This window comes from Fusarium musae, chromosome 7 (assembly GCF_019915245.1).
Source record: "Fusarium musae strain F31 chromosome 7, whole genome shotgun sequence".
Lineage (NCBI taxonomy): Eukaryota > Fungi > Ascomycota > Sordariomycetes > Hypocreales > Nectriaceae > Fusarium > Fusarium musae.
In genome coordinates this window covers 237544-256843 of record NC_058393.1, presented here as the reverse complement: position 1 = coordinate 256843, position 19300 = coordinate 237544, and the positions used below count along the sequence as shown (strand labels likewise).

Sequence of the window (19300 nt, the reverse complement as noted above, 5' to 3'; positions counted from 1 at the left end):
TTAAATATAAAGTTAGTCTCTAGCTTTATATTTTTTTTATTATACTTTTTTTATAGCTTAGAATATAGCTTTTATTAAGATATTATTAATAGTTTATAAGGTTTCTTTTTACTTATTTTTTTTAAAAATAGCTAGGCTTTTTTATCTTATTATTCTTAAAACTTATAATTTTATAAGTTTTTCTTTTTTTTATTTTTTATAAATTTCTTATTACTTTCTTTTTTTCTTTTCTTTATAAGCTAGGTCTTTTTTTATTTCCTTATAGTATTTATTTAACTTAGTTTTATATAATATTAAAATCTAAAGTATATTTCTTACTTTAGTATCTTTATATATAGAAAACTGATTTTATAGTTCCTTAATAAAGCTTTCTTTATCTAGGTTTTACCTATCTTTTAATATATTATTTTTATATAAAGTAATAGTTTCTGCTATATTATATATACTTTATATTATTTCTAATATCTAGGTTTTTTAAGCTATTTAAGGATCTTATTATTAAGTTAATTTTAAGGCTTACTTACTTTAATTAAGGTTTTTTAGTTTTTATAATTCTAGGTATTATTATACTATATATTTAAGCTAATTATAATTATAATACTTATATTTAAATATATCTTATAGTTTATATTAGTTATTACCTAGCTAAATAGCTTTTAAAAATATAAATTTTACTTAAGTTTTATATAAAGTATTATTTTATTAGTTCTAGTTTTAAGAGTTATTTTAATATCTATTATTATACTAATTATTAAAGTAATATAAGTTAATATTATCTCTTTATTTATAGTTAGTTTTCTTTTTTTTATATTTATACTATTATTTATTAATCTTAATTACTATAATAATATATATAATTAAGTCTTTAAATCTATTTTCTTTATATAGTTTATCTTTAACTTTATCTTTTAATTTTTTATAATAGTATTTTATAAAAGTATTATTATTTTATTTAACTTTAAATACTAATATTTAAAACTTAATAAAGTAAATAATATAAGATATAATTTATTTAAGTACTTAAATCTAGGCTATAGCTTATCTTTTTTTATTAATTACTTTAAAATTCTTTTTTAAGGCTATTTTAAAGTTAATCTAGTTAATAAAGATATTCTAAATTTCTTATTTTTAGTTATCTTTTTTTTTATTTTTTAAGAAATCTTTTATAATAAGATCTTATTAATCTTTAGTATTTCCTTAAATTAGAAATAAAGTATATAAGATTTTCTTTATTAATATATCTAGCTAATTTAAAAATAAGTAAAAGTAAGCCTTTATTTAAATAAAAAATAGAATTATATTTACTATTTTATTAATAAATAGTTCTAGTTTAAGAGATTTAAAGGCTTTTTTAATATTATACTTATATATTTTACTATTACTAGTATTAATAAGTATAGCATTTTACTAAGTATTAAGTTATACCTATAGGTTATATATAGTATTATAAAGCTATTAGACTTTAGCTATAACTTTAGTATTATTAAGAAATACTTTAGTATAAAAAGGTACTAGCTTAATATTACTAGATATTTTAATAATATAATATTACTTAATATAAATATAATATATTTTAAATAAAAACTATTAATATATAATAGTTAGGGTTTTTAAATAAGTAAACTAGCTATATTAAGTTTATATTTATAAAATATATAAGGTATTATATTAAGTATATTAAGGTATTATATCTCTTAATAGTTAATAGTATAGGTTAGGCTTATTAAGGTAAAGAAGTATTATTAATAGCTAATAAGTTAAGTTCTATTTACTATTAAATAAATATATATATATACTTATATTACTAATTATAATTAGTAAGGTTATTATAGGATTAGTAGTAATCTAGATAGATTAGTACTGATTATACTAGATTAGCTATAATTATAGAGACTTAGCGCTAATTATCTTTAGCAGGAGTGCTGTTAATTAGTGAAAAATGTGGGGTGCATGTGGAGGTCCTGTTAGGTTATAACACTGAACCTTACTGCAGTGATATGTCAGATCCCGGAACTACCCCAGTAAATAAGGATACTCCAGTTGAGGCTTGGCTCTAGACTCAGCTCGTCTGGATGTGGCAATGTGGGGTTATACCAACAGACTTGATTAGCGTGATAAATCTCGTGCCTCTCGACTCCGCATCTCGTCTCGATCACTTCATTCCTCAATCAACAAGCAATGAGCGGAAGAATCTCAAAAGCCTGCGATCCATGTCGCGTTCGCAAGGTCAAATGCAGCGGCTCAGTCCCTTGTTCGCAATGTGGCCACCTTAACCTTGCATGCGTCTACTCCGCTGCAACCTCCAAGCGAAGACCTACCGTGCGAGGGCGATTGGTAGCGCAGATCCGAGAGGGGACGAGGCCTGACGATGCAAGGTCCAATTCGGCTTCTCCACAGACTGATGATCCCTCGCCTGTCGCTTATAATGCGATACCGACGAGTATTGGGTCGGCGTACTCTTCCGACTTTTTTCTCAACCTGTTGCTCGACTATGAGCGCGTGGTTTTTCCCGTCAATCCAATCATTCTCCCTTCGGAGATTGTGGCTGCAATTGAGGCGATGGACCAAAGCTTTGAGGACGCTGCGCTTGTGTACGCATACGCTGCTGTCACTATCAACCTTACACAAACGTCTTGGGATTCGGAGGGCGAAGCACCTGTCAGAATCACAGAGCTTATGAATCTGAGCTTCAAAGCGCACAGACAATCTGAAATGGGAGTTGGCATTCTCGGGAGGCTACCAGTGACAGTCAAACGCATTGTAACATGCGTATTCCTGGAGATTTGTCTCATGGCGTTTAAGCGATTCGACCGCAGTTTTGTCATTCTTCGAGAAGCCATTGCAATGATCCAAATGCTCGACCTAGATCGATACAAAGATGCTTCACTAACCGACCACGAATTAGCCACCCGACAACGTCTATACTGCGAGATTTCCATTCACGAACGCTTCCTCACAATAGTAGCTGGTCATCCTGCCATTCTGCCCCCACTCAGTCTGGGCGTTTTGACAACAGACCACGAACTTCCTCCCCACGTCAACCAAGGCTTCAATCGGCTGATTAGACTATTCCACGTCTTAGATGATACCTTTTTAGCCCACTGGAGAGCGCAACAAGATCCGCAGGCCACGGCTCCAGAAATGACTGCCGCGTGGATTGAGCATAAGCAAGCTCAACTTGACCAGGACGAGTTTGATGCTGCAGAAACTGATAATGCTTTGGTGTCGAGCGGTTGGGGTTTGACAGAGCTTCAACACGTTGATCTGTTCATCACGCGATTATGGATGAGAATTCTCGTTTGGCAGCTTGCGTTATCTCAAGGTCTTTTACAATCAGCTGTTCCGCAAAACTCTCACGAGGGCTTCTCGATGCACTTCCCCGCACAACGATTATCGACTCAATTGCGGAACGTGGTCCTTCGATTGGAGAGGGTTGAGAGTATTGGTCTCCATGGATCTGGGATTCTGCAGAAGCTGTTCGAGATAACGAGTACCGTGGCTGATGTGTTGGCGCTGCCGATTGGACCTGGAGAGGAACAAGATGCTGAAGCAAGGGTTGAGGACTTTCTGTTCCTAGTGACGTTTTTGTTGAGTTTTGATAGGATTCATCAGAATCAGAGGGAGTACTTGAAGGAAAAGTTGAGTGCGCTTCAGAGGGAACAATCGGGGTTTCAGAATCTGGCAACATATAATCCGGACGGATGGTGTGATCAGCAGCAGTAGCATACTGCATACAGTTCAATGAAGCAATTAATATCAGATTTTAACATTGAACATCAGCATCTCAAGCAGAAGAAATCATACGCCGAAGTGAAGATAAGAGACCCAGTGCAGCTGGTTCGTCTCGTCGTCAGAAGCAACTATATTCCTCAGTGTCTGATCCCCATCGGTTGCAGCCTTTTCTACCGAGCTCATCATGTTTCGCCAACAATCTGGTAGCTGTCGAGTTGCATTGTGTAGCCATCAAAATATCAATCCATCTGTCATAAATCGATCCCTCATCCCTTGTCCGCCACTGGTTCAGCAGGGTTAGAGTTGGTTGGGCTTTGTTTCTGGATCGTGAGACTCATTCATCGTCAAATCCCCAACGACCCAGTCATCTGGGAGATGTATTTGGCTGATATCGATATCTTTGAAAAGACTGGCCGCATCAAATGGCCCCACTATTGATAATGGATCGTCAAAAGTCGGTATTGCCATAGGGTTCAGGCCAAGGTTTGGGGGGAGATCCGATATTTCTGTTAAACTTTGGGGACCCAGGAAGAAGGTTTCCGGCAAAGAATCCAGTACTGAGGGGTTCCACGGATCAAGCACGTCGCTAGAGTTCCATGAACCCGGGATACCAGGGTTTGGAGTCGAAATTGGGTTGATGGCTGCGGTAGTGTCGTGAGGTGTTGAACTCGGCGCACAGCATGAACGACCTGGTGTCGAGGAAGTCTCTGCAGTCCTGTCTCCAGATTCTGAAGGCGACAAGGCAACTGACGGTGTTAAGCTTTTCTCTGTTGAAGGTGGCGACTGGATGCTCTTCGTGTTTCTGCGAGCTGTCTTGTGTGCACATGTGCAAGTCTGGCCCTCATCGCAGCAGCATCGTTCTGAGCACCAGACACAGTCAATATAAACTCTGATGAGATGACCCGGAAGGGAGTATACCTTGATCAAACTGCTTTAGCATGGCCTGATGTGATGCCGATGCGCATTTGCATGTCGTATGAACAGATCGTGAGTTGCGCAAGGACCTACAGTGATTGCACTGAGAGACCGGACGTCCTTTTCGACTGACTCTGAGAAGCGGGCGGTCTGTACATCGCGTTATCATGAGTTTGTGCCTCCAGGGATCCTTGCCATTATAGGATACTCACCAGTATGCTGACATTTAGCGACGCGATGGCCGCGAATACAGCTTTCGCAGGCCAGCTTCTCTATGTTGGAAGCCATCGCGAGAGAGCCTTGTTATAAAATTGTACGGTAAATCAGGGAAAGATAGAAGTCAAGTATAGTATAGCCTTGAGAAAAGAATGAGGTAGAGATGATTTTGGAAACACGACACCTGGAAAAAGAGGACATCCGATACCGGGGGTATGTAGTTAAAGGGTCTATGTACAGTATAGCCAATTATAACCCTTTTTCACAAGACATAAACCAGTAAGAAGTGGGGACCTCGCATTGCGGGGCAGTAAGAAGTTACTTATCGCTTATCAGCTACACTTTAGGCAGCCCAAAGCTTAACCTTATAGGCGGCAGTTGCACCGATAGCTTCAAGTGCCAAGGCATACAGTATTGTTGCGTTATAGACTCAACTTCTAATGTTTACAGTATATTAGTGTTTTCAATAGTGGCGGGCTGAATGACTGTGGCCAGTTTTAGCGCTATACTATACCAAATCAGAAAGCGGCTGCATCACCTTTTTGAGAATATTGTCACATTGCAGCTAGATTCAATAATTCTGTCAAAGTGGGACATATAAAGCATCGAAACTCCCCCCCATATCACCTCGTTATTCCTTCAGACTTTCAACTTCGAGTTTGCCTCTTTACTGTACCCACCAAACATCCTCGATAAGCCCACCAGCATGTCAAACCTTTATGTCCTCAATATCATCAATCAATCCGGTGAAGAAGCCGATTACTCCATCGACTGTCCATACGAAGATTTACCCCCTGTTACGATCTGGGACAGGAACAACTGGATGACAATGTTGAACCTGAACCAACACTACAGTGAGCACTGAAGCACAGCTGGGCTTGTATTAAATTGGCTAACCTATCCCAAGTTCCCATCACTATTTCAGTACTTCCACAAGGCGACTCCCCATCCGTTAGTTTCGTTCTTGCTAGGAATGGACAGGGTGTAAGGGGAGATGTGATACACAGGCCTGGAAATGAGCTGACGGTCGATATTGGAAATAATATTGGAACTCCTTTATAGGGCTTTTCTTTACTTTGTTTTAGCTAAGAATATTGAAATTTTGTTAAGAGCATCAGCCCAAGTTAAGGACTTTCACCTAATGTTAAATGTAAAACCTCTGTCAGTACTTATGCAGCCGGGTTCCAGAAGTGATGACAAAGGTAATGAAACAGTTGATTGCGGGAATAGAACTCCAGATAATGTTCAAAACACTTATTAAATGTTATGTAGGCATCTCTAAAGTATCTAAGTCTTATGTAGTGTATATGTAGTATATAGATCTATTGAGTTAGAGGGACAGTCAGGCACTCAGTTCAAACTTTTATTCTGACACTATTCTGCTGATTGCATTATATAGTGATCAATGGCGACTGGAAGAATGGGTTTATATATAAACTTTATTGCTAAGAACGAATAAAAGCTTAGAGGGAGTGAGAACATGATTTCTATAGATAAATAATAACACTTACTACCTTAAAACTTGTACAACTCTTAGACTTAGTATAGTATGTAATTGTCTGTAAAGTATTGCCTTACCCTGCATTACGCGTATTAGTGGCGGGACCCCTGTCACGAGAGTTACGAGAGCTGACACGGGGCGTATACTGCCGGCACAGCAATTACGCGGCTGACGAGCAACGAAACGAATGACACGTATGATGTTGGTCAAGATTTCTATCCAAGACTACTATTGTGCTTCAGGCAACCTTGGAGATCTTGAACCCACCAGGCAGTCTGGTCTGGAAAACTCCCTTGGGATCGTACTTCTTAGCAACCTTGCGAATGAAGTCAACATTCTTAGGGCCGTAAGTAGAAAGAGGATCCTGGGTAAAGTCGGCGTAGTTGAGATACTCCCAATCGACAGCAGCACCCTGGTCGATACTGTACTGCTTCATCGTCTTGCGGAAGCGAACCATGCGCTCACGAGCAATCTTTTCCTGCTCGACGCCGTTGATCATCAGCTGGACCTGGAACATGACAGCGTTGTCTTTCTCGCGATCAAGACCGACGACGTTGCCGCCTCGCTCTAGGGAGTGCTTGGAGAAAATGGTAGGAATGGCTTGGAAGATGGCATGGCAGATAAAGTCACCGTCGGGGGATTGAGCCTTCCAGTCGCTGACGAATTGCTTGTGCAGCTCCAGAGCCTTCTTGTACAAGCCGAGCTTGTTCTTGAAGGTGATGGCGAACCAGACGTTGCTAACAACATTATTATCGGTAGTAGACAGAAGGGCGACTGTTACTTACCGGTATCCAGCAACCAGCTCAAGCTCAATCGTCATGTTACGATGAGTATCCTTGCGCAAATTGGACGTCTCATAGGGAATCTTCCAGAACTCGTCCAAGGCCTTGGGAGCGACAGCACCAGTGGTATCCTCGTACGACACTGTGATGCCAATCTTTCCATTCTGAGGAGTGTAACTCCAGAAAGGAATGACTGATCCATCCTGGTAGTTAACGATATTATCGGTCCAGTCTTTGTATGCTTGGACGTGGGCATCGGTTGTTTCTTCGGCCGAGTAGGTGACCAGGCCACCCCAGAGGAGAGGAGCGTCGAAGGCCTGGACGTCGAAGCGGGTGACGATACCGAAGTTGGCTGAGCCGCCCTTGAGGGCCTTCCATAGATCGGCGTTGTTGTCCTTGTTGGCATTGACGATGCGTCTGATGAAACATTAGTAGATGTCGCTATAGCGTGCGCGTACATACCCATCGCCGAGGACAACCTCAAAGTTGACAACCTGGTCACAGCCAAAACCCCGACGGGCAGTATAAAAGGTATTGCCACCACCTGTCAGGAAGCCAGCAACGCCGACAGTCGAAGTACGACCACCTGCAGCAGTAGCACCATATGGTTCAAGAGCACCATAGACGTCTCGCCAAATAGAACCAGCCTGGATCTGAGCAACCTTTGTATTCTTGACATACGTAGTCTTGTTCATCAATCCTATGCATGTTAGGTGTTTCACGTTGAACCAATGGCAAAGACAACTCACCCATGTCAATAGTGACACCATCGTTAACTGCACGCAATTAGACAAACTCAATCAAGCGAGCATGCAACTCACTGTTGTTCGCCGCCCAAACGGTATGTCCACCGCTTCGAATCGCGAAATTACACTTTGTATCGGCCGTCAATGTCTTGATAATCGTGGATACATCCTTGGCGCTCTCGGGCTGAACGATGCAATAAGGTTCCAGCTGCGACGACACGGAAAAATACGACTCAGTGCGGGTCTTGTAGCCGTTACTATCGGGGTAGTAAACGTGCTTCAGACCCTTTGCTTCAAGTGAGGCACACTGAAACGCGAAAGGTCAGTGACATTGCTTTTTTTGTTTTGCGACAGAAATAGCTTACGCAAGTCTCCATGGCTACGGCGGGTGAAGCAGCGAGGAGGGCTGATGCCCAAGCCAAGACTGAGGCACTCGTCTTCATGATTGCGATGAAACGGGATGGATGATGGGATGTCACCTTGAGAGGGGGAGAGAAGATCTGAGAGGACAAGTCTGTGCGGGAACTTGGGTACTTTTTGTTGATGGGCAAGATCGTCATGTGCAGAAGCGGCTGAGGAACTGGCGGGTTCGTGGACCCTTGTTCTTGGGGGTAAAATCACGCAGATGGAGTGGGATGCTGGGGGGGTTATGGGGATGCGATTGGTTCGTCAGATGGGCTGGAGGTTGGATTTGGTAAGGGATTCATGGCATTACTCGATTATGCATGTTGGTTGATCCTGCATAGATGATCTTGATCGTTTTCGGCCATGACCCCGGGATTAACATGGTTCTTTCATAGGTGAGCAGACGAGCTGCAAGGTCAAGACGGCAAGGCACCTACAGACAGTATGAATAGACATGTACGAGACGGAGTCTGTCGGTACAGGTTAACGATCGCCAATTGTAATACTCAACAGTCATAGACCGCGAAACGACTCAACTGTTCAATTCCCATGGCTCTAGATTGACGAGACGTTAGTGCTAAATCAAGCTTAACCCCATCGGTTGTCATGCTTCTCACCCTAGAAGCTAGCTCAGAGTCTGCGCTGACAGTGAGTGGATTAACGAGACTCTAAATAATACGACCCAAAGTCTCGGTGAGCTCGAGACCAAGGTTCTCCGGGGAACCATTGTTCCCTCAATCAGCGGCACATGCATTCTGCAACCCTCAGGGGATATTATCCGAGCGTTACATCGGCAGTTGGGGCTGACGATTCGTAGTCAACCGTAAAAGGCGGGGATTCATGACGATCTCTTGACCTCGAGTCATGACCCTTGTTCACAGCCTGTTACAGCGCGGAATTACCGTGAGAACAGACCAGCCAAAACCTGTCTTTTCCCCCCCAATCTAGGCTTGTTATGGAAGGCCGGCATAACTAATTCTCTCTACCCGGACGGCCCGTCAAGTTTGACGTTTTATTTCTTCCCTCTAATCTCGCCTGACGTTTCCCCAATAATTAAGGTTCAACCCCAGTCAATTCTCTGTCGTCTCTTTTCTCTCACATGGAAATCTGTAGGGAATATACCCCTTTGCGCAGTGATCATTAAATCACGTTCAGCTGTATATCAGTAGACGATGTGACTTGAAAGATTTGCACGACTTGATGCCCAAGTTGACACCTAAAGATTTTGCGTCTCATTATTTCCATTTCATCCCGTCATGTCGTTCTGAGTTTGCACTACGCGGGAATTAAACTCTCGATCAACTGTTACCATGTCGTTTCCTGTCGTCAACGGTGTCGAGGTTGCGGTGGCACCTCCATCGGGGTACAGAGTTGACTTTGAGAACCCATTGACTGATGCGTCGATGGTAAGGAATGCGTATTGGATCTTTGGGCTTGAATTTGCGATAGCGACGGCGTTTTTGGGGCAGCGGATGTATACGAATGCGGTGATTCTACGCAAGTTCTTGATTGACGACTGTAAGTGTCTGATGTTCTTTGCTTGGAAATTCACTAATTGATTGTAGATTTAATCCTTTTCGCCTGGGTACGACAATCGGCCTGCTTCTATGACACTCACTAACTAATTAGGTCCTTTCTATCGCGGCTCAATCATGTCTTCTCAATGCATACAGTCGCAAACTACTTGGCGTCCATGCATGGGAGATGCCAATCGACAGCAACACTCAAGCCAACCTACTCGTCATGTGCACGACACTGACTTACATCCCGACGACAATCCTCTCCAAGCTTACGCTCTGCTTCTTTTACTACCGCCTCTCGCCATCTCTATGGTATCAATACTCGGTCTACTTCACCGGCTTCATCTGCAGTGCTAGTCTCGTCGGTATCTGGTTCAGTGTTCTGTTCGCATGCAAACCTATCGCTGCGGGATGGGATGTTAGGATGTCGGTTGGGGCTACTTGCATCAATCGTCCTCCCATCTACATCACCCAGGCTGCCTTTGGTTGCATCACTGATGTGATGCTGTTGGTGTTGCCTATTCCAACAGTTGTCGGTCTACAAATGTCTGCGCGACAAAAGCTTGGTCTTGTCGGACTATTCGCTATCGGTTCCATTACTCTCATCACATCCATTGTCCGGCTGGTTCTTCTTCTGCCAAGCTTGTCGAATCCCGACCAGAGTTGGTCATTGGCAGAAGGATGCCTCTGGGTGTAAGTCACCAACTCTCTTTGCATGACCTATCTGACAACGACAGCATCATCGAAGCCAATCTGCTCATCATGTGCGGTTCCCTCCCTACCCTTCGTGTCTTTCTCAAAAACGTCGCCCCTCGAGTTCTCGGCGACAAAAGCACACGAAAAGGTAGTGAAGAGCAAAGTGGAAGCGCCAACTTTGGTCTCCACACCTTTGGTGGTTCAAATGGACCACGCCGAAAGTTCGATACGCTCGTGGAGCTGGAGCATGATACTCACTTCAACAGAGTGAGCTTGCGGCCTGAAGGGATGGGTAAGACAGATGTCAACATCTACAGTGGCAGATCGGATGAATCTTTGGAGAACAACCCAACTGGGGATAATGATAGTGAGGACGGGATACTGCAGACGCGTACTACGACTGTTCAGTATGAGAATATGTAGTTTACGATGGACGAAAAAGTAATAGTAATTGAAATGGACCCCCGGTCATAAGGATCCCTAGCTTTCCAAACAGAAGCAAGATGTTAGACGACAGTGAGGGCAACGAGTATATTGCCCAGATTTGTCGATTGGTGTTCTTTACCCTCGTGCCTTGGCTCTTCTAATTCTCAATCTTATCGCTGTCAGACCCCTGGCTGATTTGGCTTATGTAAAGTGGATACATGTCCTTATCTGTTGGCGGGTCGACCTTAGATTGACGACCTGAAGTGGGGGATCAGCAGCTGAAACGCATTTCAGCCAATCTTCACAGTACTGTACAATCACAGTACAATCATCAACAAACATGGCCAACACGCGCATTGAGATCGACCCTGAGGGTGATACTCTCATCATTCTTCCAGTAAAGCCTGCTTCTACTCAATCCGAGACCCCAGACCCTCCCATCGAGAAGCACTACCTTTGTTCCAAGAAGCATCTAACCCTTGCCTGTCGTCGGGCAGCAAAGCTCTTCTCAAGTCAATTTAAAGAGGCCTCAGTCGAGTCAGACGGCCTCTATCACTGGAAGTTCGAAGGCATCTTTGACCCCGAAGCATTCGAGCTCGTGTTGAAGATCATCCATGGCAAAACACGCGATGTTCCCCGCAGTGTCAAGCTGGATCTGTTAAGCGACATTGCTACGATCGTTGACGATCTCGAGTGCCATGAGGCTGTGGCCTTTTTCAGCACAAACTGGCTCTTTGGATGGACAGTTGATTGGCTCCAGCCTGGACAGTTGAGGGACAAGCCATTGGCTCAAGTGATTCTCGCATCCTTTGTCTTTGAGCACGCATCCCTCTTCCAGACCTACACAAAAATGGCTATAAGGCACAACATCGATGTCGTATCGACTTATGATCTGCCGATCAGAGCAGATGTTTCTGGTATGTCAGCTAGTCTGGATTAATGACTCAACTGACGATTCAGATAAAATCGAAAGCACAAGAATCGAAATTCTGCAGGGTCTTGTCGATGGGCTGGAAAACCTTCAGACCAAGATCCTTGCAGACAAGGTAGGATGCAATGAAGCATGCCGAGCCACGCTGCTGGGAAGTCTGCTGCAAGGAATGAAGAAGTCGGGAGTATACCCCCGCCCGTCATCGCCATTCCCCAAGTTATCCCTCGACGCTGTACTCGCATCGCTAGCCAATGTGCAGTCGCCAGCCTATTTCGGACCACAAAGTCAAGCACCTCTCCTCAACTATGCTGGTAGGTGGAATCTTGATCCTACATCTGCGAACCTTGTGTCCGGAGGTCTTATTGGATATCCATCTGGGCTTGTTCAGGGTCAACCAAAGCCTACAACAGCTGGGACCAATACTCCTTCTGCATCGGCTTCTCAGCAGACTACCACCCCCGGTGGGCTCGCTCGGTCTTCCAGTGGTCTTTTTGGCAGTAGCAGTACTCCTCAGAACACCAATACTCAGCAGTCGTTCAACTTTGGTCGGCCCTCTCCCTCTCCGGGTGGTCTCTTTGGTACACCTACTGTGTCTCAGACTGTCAAAAGCCCTCAAGTATCTTCTCAATCTGGAACCAAAGGTTTATCTGCTTCTAATGCTGGGACCACTTCCTCCACGACAGAGAACCCAGAGCAACCTGGAACTATCGTTAGGCATAATTGCCGCCTAAAGGATCTTATTGAACCCTTGCTAGTAGCAGCTGAGAAGGAGATCACAGGTCTGAAACTCGCAGACTTCCCTCGGCCGTAGTAGCAAAGGGGTATTATAGTTTATCAGTTGATATAGTGGTATTAGGTATGTGTATTAGTTGACAATTTCAGGTTATAAGGAAGGATACCTGTTACTCTTGCAAATACTGTATTGCTATGTTTACTCCCCGCACTTCTGCCTGTGAATAACAATAAACCTGAAAAGAACAAATACTGGCTGTTGGGCCTGCCAGAAGCATACTATATTAAGGCTAAGTACTTCTAATCTATTTACAGAAGCAGTTAATACTTATAGAGTCTGAGCTCCTTAAGCTGTAAATCGAAATGCCTCCTTCTTTGATGCATACCTGACTAAACCTAGATAGGAAAAAGGTATCCTTGTCACTGCAGATAATCTACTACACTGCTTACAAAAAGTCCACTGGATACTCTGCTAGCCGTCACTCCTTCACCTCACCGCATCACTGAATTAGGGTGAAATGCCAGGAAGATTACGAAAGTAAGAGAGCTTTGTACATCAGGACATGCGAAGAGTAAATAGCCTTGATTCTGCCATTCTTTGCTGACCTCGCTTGACTTTGGTTGTGAAGAGACGTCATCCTAGCGAATGCATCATCTTTTACCGAACACTTCTCAATTTCTCACTCATCAATGAAAGCGATTATCCCTTGCCGAATCCACCATGTCCGTTGCGCCTCAAATGGATCCTCTGACTCTAAAACGAGGTTAAATGCCTCTTCATCCGCCTCAAAGTCATATACTTGTCCATGCGACAGAGGGTTATGGCGTCGTTTCTCCTCAGCCAGCCACTTCTGTCGAAGCTCGTACGCCCGACTCAAGGCCTCCTCCCGAGCCCGGCCAAGATGTTCATGTCCCCAATTTGACATGACATGCACGGCGGTGACTTTTGGTATCTCCCACCATAAGTCCACATCCGGCTTGTGTCTTGAAACCACAGAGTTTCGGCTTTTAACAAGCTTATCTTGTAGACAGTTCTGAACTATATCAAAGTACCCATTTCTTTGTAGCGTTTTGTGATGCTTGAGAAGTTCTCCGTATGGTCCGATGCATGTTACTACCAAGGTATTCGAATAGTCCTTCGGCGGAAACATTTGCAAAGATGCATCAACCTCGCTGACGGGTTGGTAGCTCCAAAGATATTGTGTGTCGTAGCTGTGTCGTTTCTGCCCCTTGGCGGTTGAGATATTCCACGGGCGGATTTCGTCCATGTAGAGGTCTGTCCATTCCACCAAAAGCAGCTCCTTGAGATGCTGGAAGAGTCGTAATACAGATGAAAGATCAGAGAACTTATAATTGCGCTCGGAAAAACTGGGGTGTGAGAGATAAAGCGAGCCTGTAGAGTTGTCCAAGGCAATTCTTTTGACTTTTTGCATGTCGATGGGATGGAATTGACCGATATCCCACACACAGCCACTGAGCATTCGATGCTTAGTACCCCAATCGTCCCCCTGAGAGATGAATAGAACATCCGTCTCAAAATTGAACCATGTTCGAGGACCGTGAGACCGTGTGCGAAAGGCAAGCTGATAGCCTCTCTTGATCAAGTGGTCTCGAGATTCACGGCATGTATGCAAGAGTGCAGGAATTGGGGCGTTGCTAAACATGTGGCCCTCTCTACAAAGCTCCCAAGCATAAGCAGGATTCTCGCTTAGCCAGTCAAGACTGATTTGAGGTGCAAGCTTGGAGACGTTCCAAGGCTGATACGGGGACTTGGTGCTCGAAAAGCCATAGCGTTCAAGTGTTCGCTGCTTGGTCCTAGACGGGATCTGAGATCGCCAATTGAAGGAGAAGTGCGTGAGAGACTCGTCTAGTCGAATGGCGTTTGGTGTTGCGCGTATATGCTCCGCGAATTCATCGTAATCTTGCTCAGTAGATCGTCGGACTTCAACAAAGCGGGGGGGCGTAGCTAATCTGTAGATTTCTTGGCGGAGCTCCAAGGGGAGTGCCAAGAAGTAACGGAACTCAGGGAGCGACATCGCGACTTATCTCGGCTTGTATCTCTGGATTGCAATGGAGTTGGTGAGGTCTTACCGCCCCAGATGCCACCGCGTAAGCAGGCTGACATGTTGGCGGGAATAATATTAGTCCGTAGATCCCCATTGGCCAGGGTGAGTGAGACATAACGAGTAATCAGATCATTTATGTTTCTGCCTATTCTTTCTAATACGGGAAGCTTCCCTCTGGAACTTTCTCCAAAACCCCTGATTCCTTCTGCAACTCGTCTTGTTCGTGCAAATACGGCAACAGAATATCCGCCCAGTGATGTTTGCCCTTGTACTTTGAAGCTGCCTCATCCCAATTCTCAATTGCTTCAGCCAGGCGCCCTGGGACATGGGGTTCTTGTGCGATCGTAGTGATTGGCTCAAAGTATGTGCGTACCGTGAAGAGGAGGGCTTTAGATCGAGGAAGTCGTCGGAGGGATTGTCTCTCGGAACGGAAGTAGAGGTCGTTTATGGTGAGACCCTTGTCATTTGCCGTTTCCCAGGCTAAGTAAGAAATGTTAGGGTGTTTTGAGTGGAGGCCGTGATATACTTACAGGCTACTTCATTACTGTCTTGATCGCCCATTCGGTGAGACCAGTGAAGACCGTCATCGAGTTGAATGAAGAACTAAATGGTCAGCAACGTACTGGGAAACTGGGAATATACTCACGTTGTTACGGATCACTGCTTTATCTGGCTGCATCGTCTTGAAGAAGCGGTTCATAGACTTTTGCAGCTTTGACTGGTAATGAGGAACCTTGGCTTCAATGTGTAGAGTGTCTAGAGACATTCTGAACTTTTCGCTCAATCGCCAAAAGCCAGGTAGGCAGACAGCTCCAGCGTCAAGGTGGTATTGGCCGTCTAAAATGTCAGCCGAGTAAAATAAGGAATGATGCAACTTGCCGTCTTCTTCAACCATGATGATAAGATCGTCCTGGACCAGTTTGGCAGCTGTGGCCATCGCTTCCTTGGGATTATCTGATGGTCAGCTGGGTCTTGACTCTGAGGGTGATACACACTGGCTGGGTAGTTGAACTCTTCCTTGGTCAAAGTATTGCGAAGAATGCCGTTGCTGAGCTGAAAGATCTTGGGATACCGAACAGTCAAGTATGCAGTCAGTTCCTCTAGAACCTCGAAGCAGGCGTCTCGAGTAACAGTGTTGTCAACATATCGAACATGCGCATCAATATCCTTCTCGAGCTCAGAGACCTTGAGATCGTGATACCACAGAAAGTTGGAGTCCATCTCAATCCAATTGTTCCAGTCCATCTTTCGAATGCCCATGGTGACGTGGTTGGGTCCATGGCGGCAGGGTCGGTAAAGCTCAGGCTTCTTTTCGTCAAGGTCAAAGTCGAGCAGAGGCTTGGGTGGAGGAGTCTTCCATTCAAGATCCGTTTTGACTATCTTGTTAGACAAAGTCTCGAACTTGTCGGAAGACATACCAGCAGGTTTCATATTGCGCATCCATTCATACACAGCGAACAAACATAATCCCACTGCCGCAAAGGCAATGAGAACGATTTCTTGACCAAGACCCATTGATCCAAGTAGTAAAGACATGGTTGATGATGAAACAGGCCAGAACAACGTTGAAGTTAAATAGTCGTAGCGATGATACTGTGCCCAGAAACTTTCCAATTGCGGATTACTTACCCGACTCACCATCAGCGTATCAAACGTGATGCAATGTTAATAAACTAAACCAATTACAGTAATTCACCGCGATAAAGCTTCCCCGCCCGGATGATGTCGTCCTCTGGTCCCAAATTGCGGGGATCTATTAGGGACAACAATTATTGACTATCTCATTACTACTTATGATGTTTTACCTGTCTTGGCTGTCTTGATAACACCCTCTTTGTGGAGTGCCTCTATGATGTCGAGAATTACAAAGTCACAGCCTTTTGCCGCCATTATGTTGACTCCTACAGGAACAAGCTCTTTCTGGAGGGTTGAGTTAGAGAATGAGCCGAGGTCAAACATGCCGAGTGAGACTGCGTAGTCTGGAAGTCCTGCCACAGAGGCGAGTCTTCCGGCGTACACGGTCTGACTGCCTGAGTTGTTGGAGTTTGCTTTTTCTGCTTCCAGGGATTCCTCGCAGGCTTCTTCAGACCCAAGGGTGGAGTTACAGTTGACGGTGGTGTTGAGCTGGGTAATGAGAGACTGTTGTTCAGAACTGGCTTGGAGAAGCTGTCGGATATACGGATTTGAGCCACTGATTTGTTAGCGGTGATATGAATCGACAGGGGTGACATACTCTTGGGAAACATCAGGCTTGTATGAAGGATAGCTGGCTGAGAGATAGACGTAGACAGCATTCGAGCAGCTCTTGGTATCAGCAGTCAGAAACTCGCTTGCGACCCAGTCTTCTATACCTTTCTTGGAAGCCAAGTCATCCTCATGCGTCGACTGTGTCATTGTCTTATTGGCGTTCATCCACCCTTCGCGAATCTCAGGCACCATATGAGGGAATGCGCCATCATGAAGGCTCTTGTACTCCTCAACATATTCTTGACCAAACTCGTTCCATTGTTCATAGGTAGTCAAGTTCAGATAGACACTGCCCACCATGTTGGAGAGGTCCACGTCGCTGAACGCCTTTGGTGTAGAGTTTGTCCAGGCTGAGTCAATCGAGAAGACACTCCCATCGGTAGAGAGGAGATTGGTGAGGCTGTTCAAAAACTCCCCTACTGCAGTCGCTGCTTTGGGGGAGTCTCTCTCAAGGTTAAGGAGAAACCTTTCACTCCCGCTGTCTAAGAGGACTTCAGACGGCAACCCAGAATACTCTCTAATCGTGCCAGCGTAAAGAGATCGGGTGAACTTGGATAGAATGGCAGGGTCTCTGGCAATGATGCCCGAGGTGTCCATGGCTGATGAAAGAGGAAGAGCCCCAGTGAGATTGACAGCGTCTTGAGTAGGGCGATTGCCGTGAACAGCATTCTGAAGTGCAGGGCCACGGATACTACCGCCTGTATCACTTCCCATGCTAGCATCAAGCCAGTCATACGAAGCGACAGCAGCAGCTGACCCACCAGAGCTATCACCAGGCGAATTGTACCCATCACCTCGAGGGTTGAAGGGGAGAAGGTAATCGATGTGCTCGGTGACGTATCCGCCAGCAAACGCAAACTCGGACATTTTGTTCTTTCCAACGACTACAGCACCGGCATTGATGAGCTTCTGTACGCATAGAGCAGTCTTGGTCTTGATCTTGCTCATTTCATACAGAGCTCTGTTGCCTCCACTTGTCTTGACTCCTTTGAGGTCGTATAGATCTTTGACACCAAGGCGAAGACCAGCGAGAGGTTTATCCTTCGTGGGGGTGTAGTACAGACGCGATGGGACGGCGATCGTGAGACCTCCGGCGGAGAGGGCGCCGGCGCGAAGGGGATGGTGGGTTCCGGAGGGGTCTTGGTACGTGGACTACTACTGTCAGCGATGTTTAGTGCATAAGCGGGGAGCTTACTTGGATAAAGGCTTGGTTGGTGTCGACATATAGACGGTAAGCCTGAAAGACATTGCCCGTGTAGCGATGCACAAAGTATGGACCCGCAGGCACGGACTGTTGGCCGGTGTATACTGCTGAAACGTTGTACTTTGAGGAGTTGAAGGCAACCTCTTTATCGGACTTGATGTACAAAGCTGCGACCGTCAGATACGTCAAGTAGGTGGATCGTACAACATACCCTGAGTAAACTCCTTGGTCCAAACATCATCCTTCTCATACTCCCCCAGCGCAGCGGCAACACGCTCAGCATTTGCCGTCCCGTTCAAATTCACCACCGTCAACGGCGTAAACTCTTCAGCATCCACATCAGCATCCCACGAATTCAACGTCCACGCTGCAGTCGGAGGAACAAAGTACTCATGGCCACCAAGCTGTATCTGCCTCGAAACAGAAGCGGCAGAAACACCAGCAAGGTAGAAAATACCCACCACCAGGGTAGAAAACGACATTGTAATAACTGCTGCCCATTAATCTCACCAGCGAGTGGGAAACTCGTTATATAAACGTGTTCGCCAAGACTGCACATCTTGGCTTACAGGCTTCCCATGTTGCCTCTGGCCAATCGCGGGTATGAAATCGTTAGCCCCCAAACTGTCGGGCAAGCTGACGATCTTGGGTTACGTGTAGCGTGGACCTACCCCCACAAGCCGTGCCTTGAAACCAGTTGACATTATCCCGTTTCGGCTATTCAGAATGCGTGCTTGTTGAGATCAGCCCTATAAGCCGGCGGCTGATGCTGGGGCTAAACGTTGAATTGCCTGTATAAGAAGGCTATTGCGAGCTGAGTCTGTAAGCTTATTCCAACACTCTTGATAGTCAGTAATTACATGAACAACATCTACTTGAATTGCCTATTTTACTCTAGGAGTCATTGCAGATCCTCCTATTCTACAAACATTTACAATTGGCCGAATCTCAAAGCTTATCCACGTCAAAAGCCTCGGCAAAGTCTGACCCGAGTTTCGGATGAATTGCAAACGTCGGGAGTTTCACTTGGCGGCAGATAAGAGTAAAAGGTTAAATTCTTTAAACTTGCAAAGTTAGAGTTATTATTTTCCCGTTAGAGTTCTCGTTAGAGTTTAATAAGCGTGACATTCTTGTTGATCGTTATATCTGGCCATTGTTAAGCGCCTCTGTGATACCGACGT

General features: G+C 44.8%; 7 protein-coding genes across 7 annotated transcripts; 3 read left to right on the top strand and 4 right to left on the bottom strand.

Moving 5' to 3' along the window:
- Positions 1 to 2178: 2178 nt before the first annotated feature.
- On the top strand, positions 2179 to 3723 carry J7337_009237 (uncharacterized protein; the record flags this gene model as incomplete). The annotated part of the gene is made up of 1 exon (XM_044826838.1): positions 2179 to 3723. The coding sequence occupies one exon, from the start codon at positions 2179 to 2181 to the stop codon at positions 3721 to 3723; it is 1545 nt and encodes a 514-aa protein (XP_044677432.1).
- Positions 3724 to 6602: 2879 nt separating this feature from the next.
- J7337_009236 (uncharacterized protein) lies at positions 6603 to 8335 on the bottom strand (the record flags this gene model as incomplete). Its single annotated transcript, XM_044826837.1, has 6 exons — positions 6603 to 7101; positions 7150 to 7563; positions 7609 to 7846; positions 7896 to 7922; positions 7968 to 8199; positions 8258 to 8335. The coding sequence occupies 6 exons, from the start codon at positions 8333 to 8335 to the stop codon at positions 6603 to 6605; spliced, it is 1488 nt and encodes a 495-aa protein (XP_044677431.1).
- Positions 8336 to 9607: 1272 nt separating this feature from the next.
- Positions 9608 to 10936, top strand: J7337_009235 (uncharacterized protein; the record flags this gene model as incomplete). Its single annotated transcript, XM_044826836.1, has 3 exons — positions 9608 to 9703; positions 9927 to 10510; positions 10555 to 10936. The coding sequence occupies 3 exons, from the start codon at positions 9608 to 9610 to the stop codon at positions 10934 to 10936; spliced, it is 1062 nt and encodes a 353-aa protein (XP_044677430.1).
- A 343-nt stretch (positions 10937 to 11279) lies between these two features.
- Positions 11280 to 12681, top strand: J7337_009234 (uncharacterized protein; the record flags this gene model as incomplete). Its single annotated transcript, XM_044826835.1, has 2 exons — positions 11280 to 11856; positions 11900 to 12681. 2 exons carry the CDS (start codon positions 11280 to 11282, stop codon positions 12679 to 12681), a joined length of 1359 nt encoding a protein of 452 aa, XP_044677429.1.
- A 601-nt stretch (positions 12682 to 13282) lies between these two features.
- On the bottom strand, positions 13283 to 14638 carry J7337_009233 (uncharacterized protein; the record flags this gene model as incomplete). Its single annotated transcript, XM_044826834.1, has 1 exon — positions 13283 to 14638. One exon carries the CDS (start codon positions 14636 to 14638, stop codon positions 13283 to 13285), a length of 1356 nt encoding a protein of 451 aa, XP_044677428.1.
- Positions 14639 to 14822: 184 nt separating this feature from the next.
- Positions 14823 to 16204, bottom strand: J7337_009232 (uncharacterized protein; the record flags this gene model as incomplete). The annotated part of the gene is made up of 4 exons (XM_044826833.1): positions 14823 to 15148; positions 15199 to 15271; positions 15315 to 15622; positions 15664 to 16204. The coding sequence occupies 4 exons, from the start codon at positions 16202 to 16204 to the stop codon at positions 14823 to 14825; spliced, it is 1248 nt and encodes a 415-aa protein (XP_044677427.1).
- A 255-nt stretch (positions 16205 to 16459) lies between these two features.
- J7337_009231 (uncharacterized protein) lies at positions 16460 to 18601 on the bottom strand (the record flags this gene model as incomplete). The annotated part of the gene is made up of 4 exons (XM_044826832.1): positions 16460 to 16859; positions 16902 to 18067; positions 18111 to 18286; positions 18331 to 18601. 4 exons carry the CDS (start codon positions 18599 to 18601, stop codon positions 16460 to 16462), a joined length of 2013 nt encoding a protein of 670 aa, XP_044677426.1.
- Between the last annotated feature and the right edge of the window lie 699 nt (positions 18602 to 19300).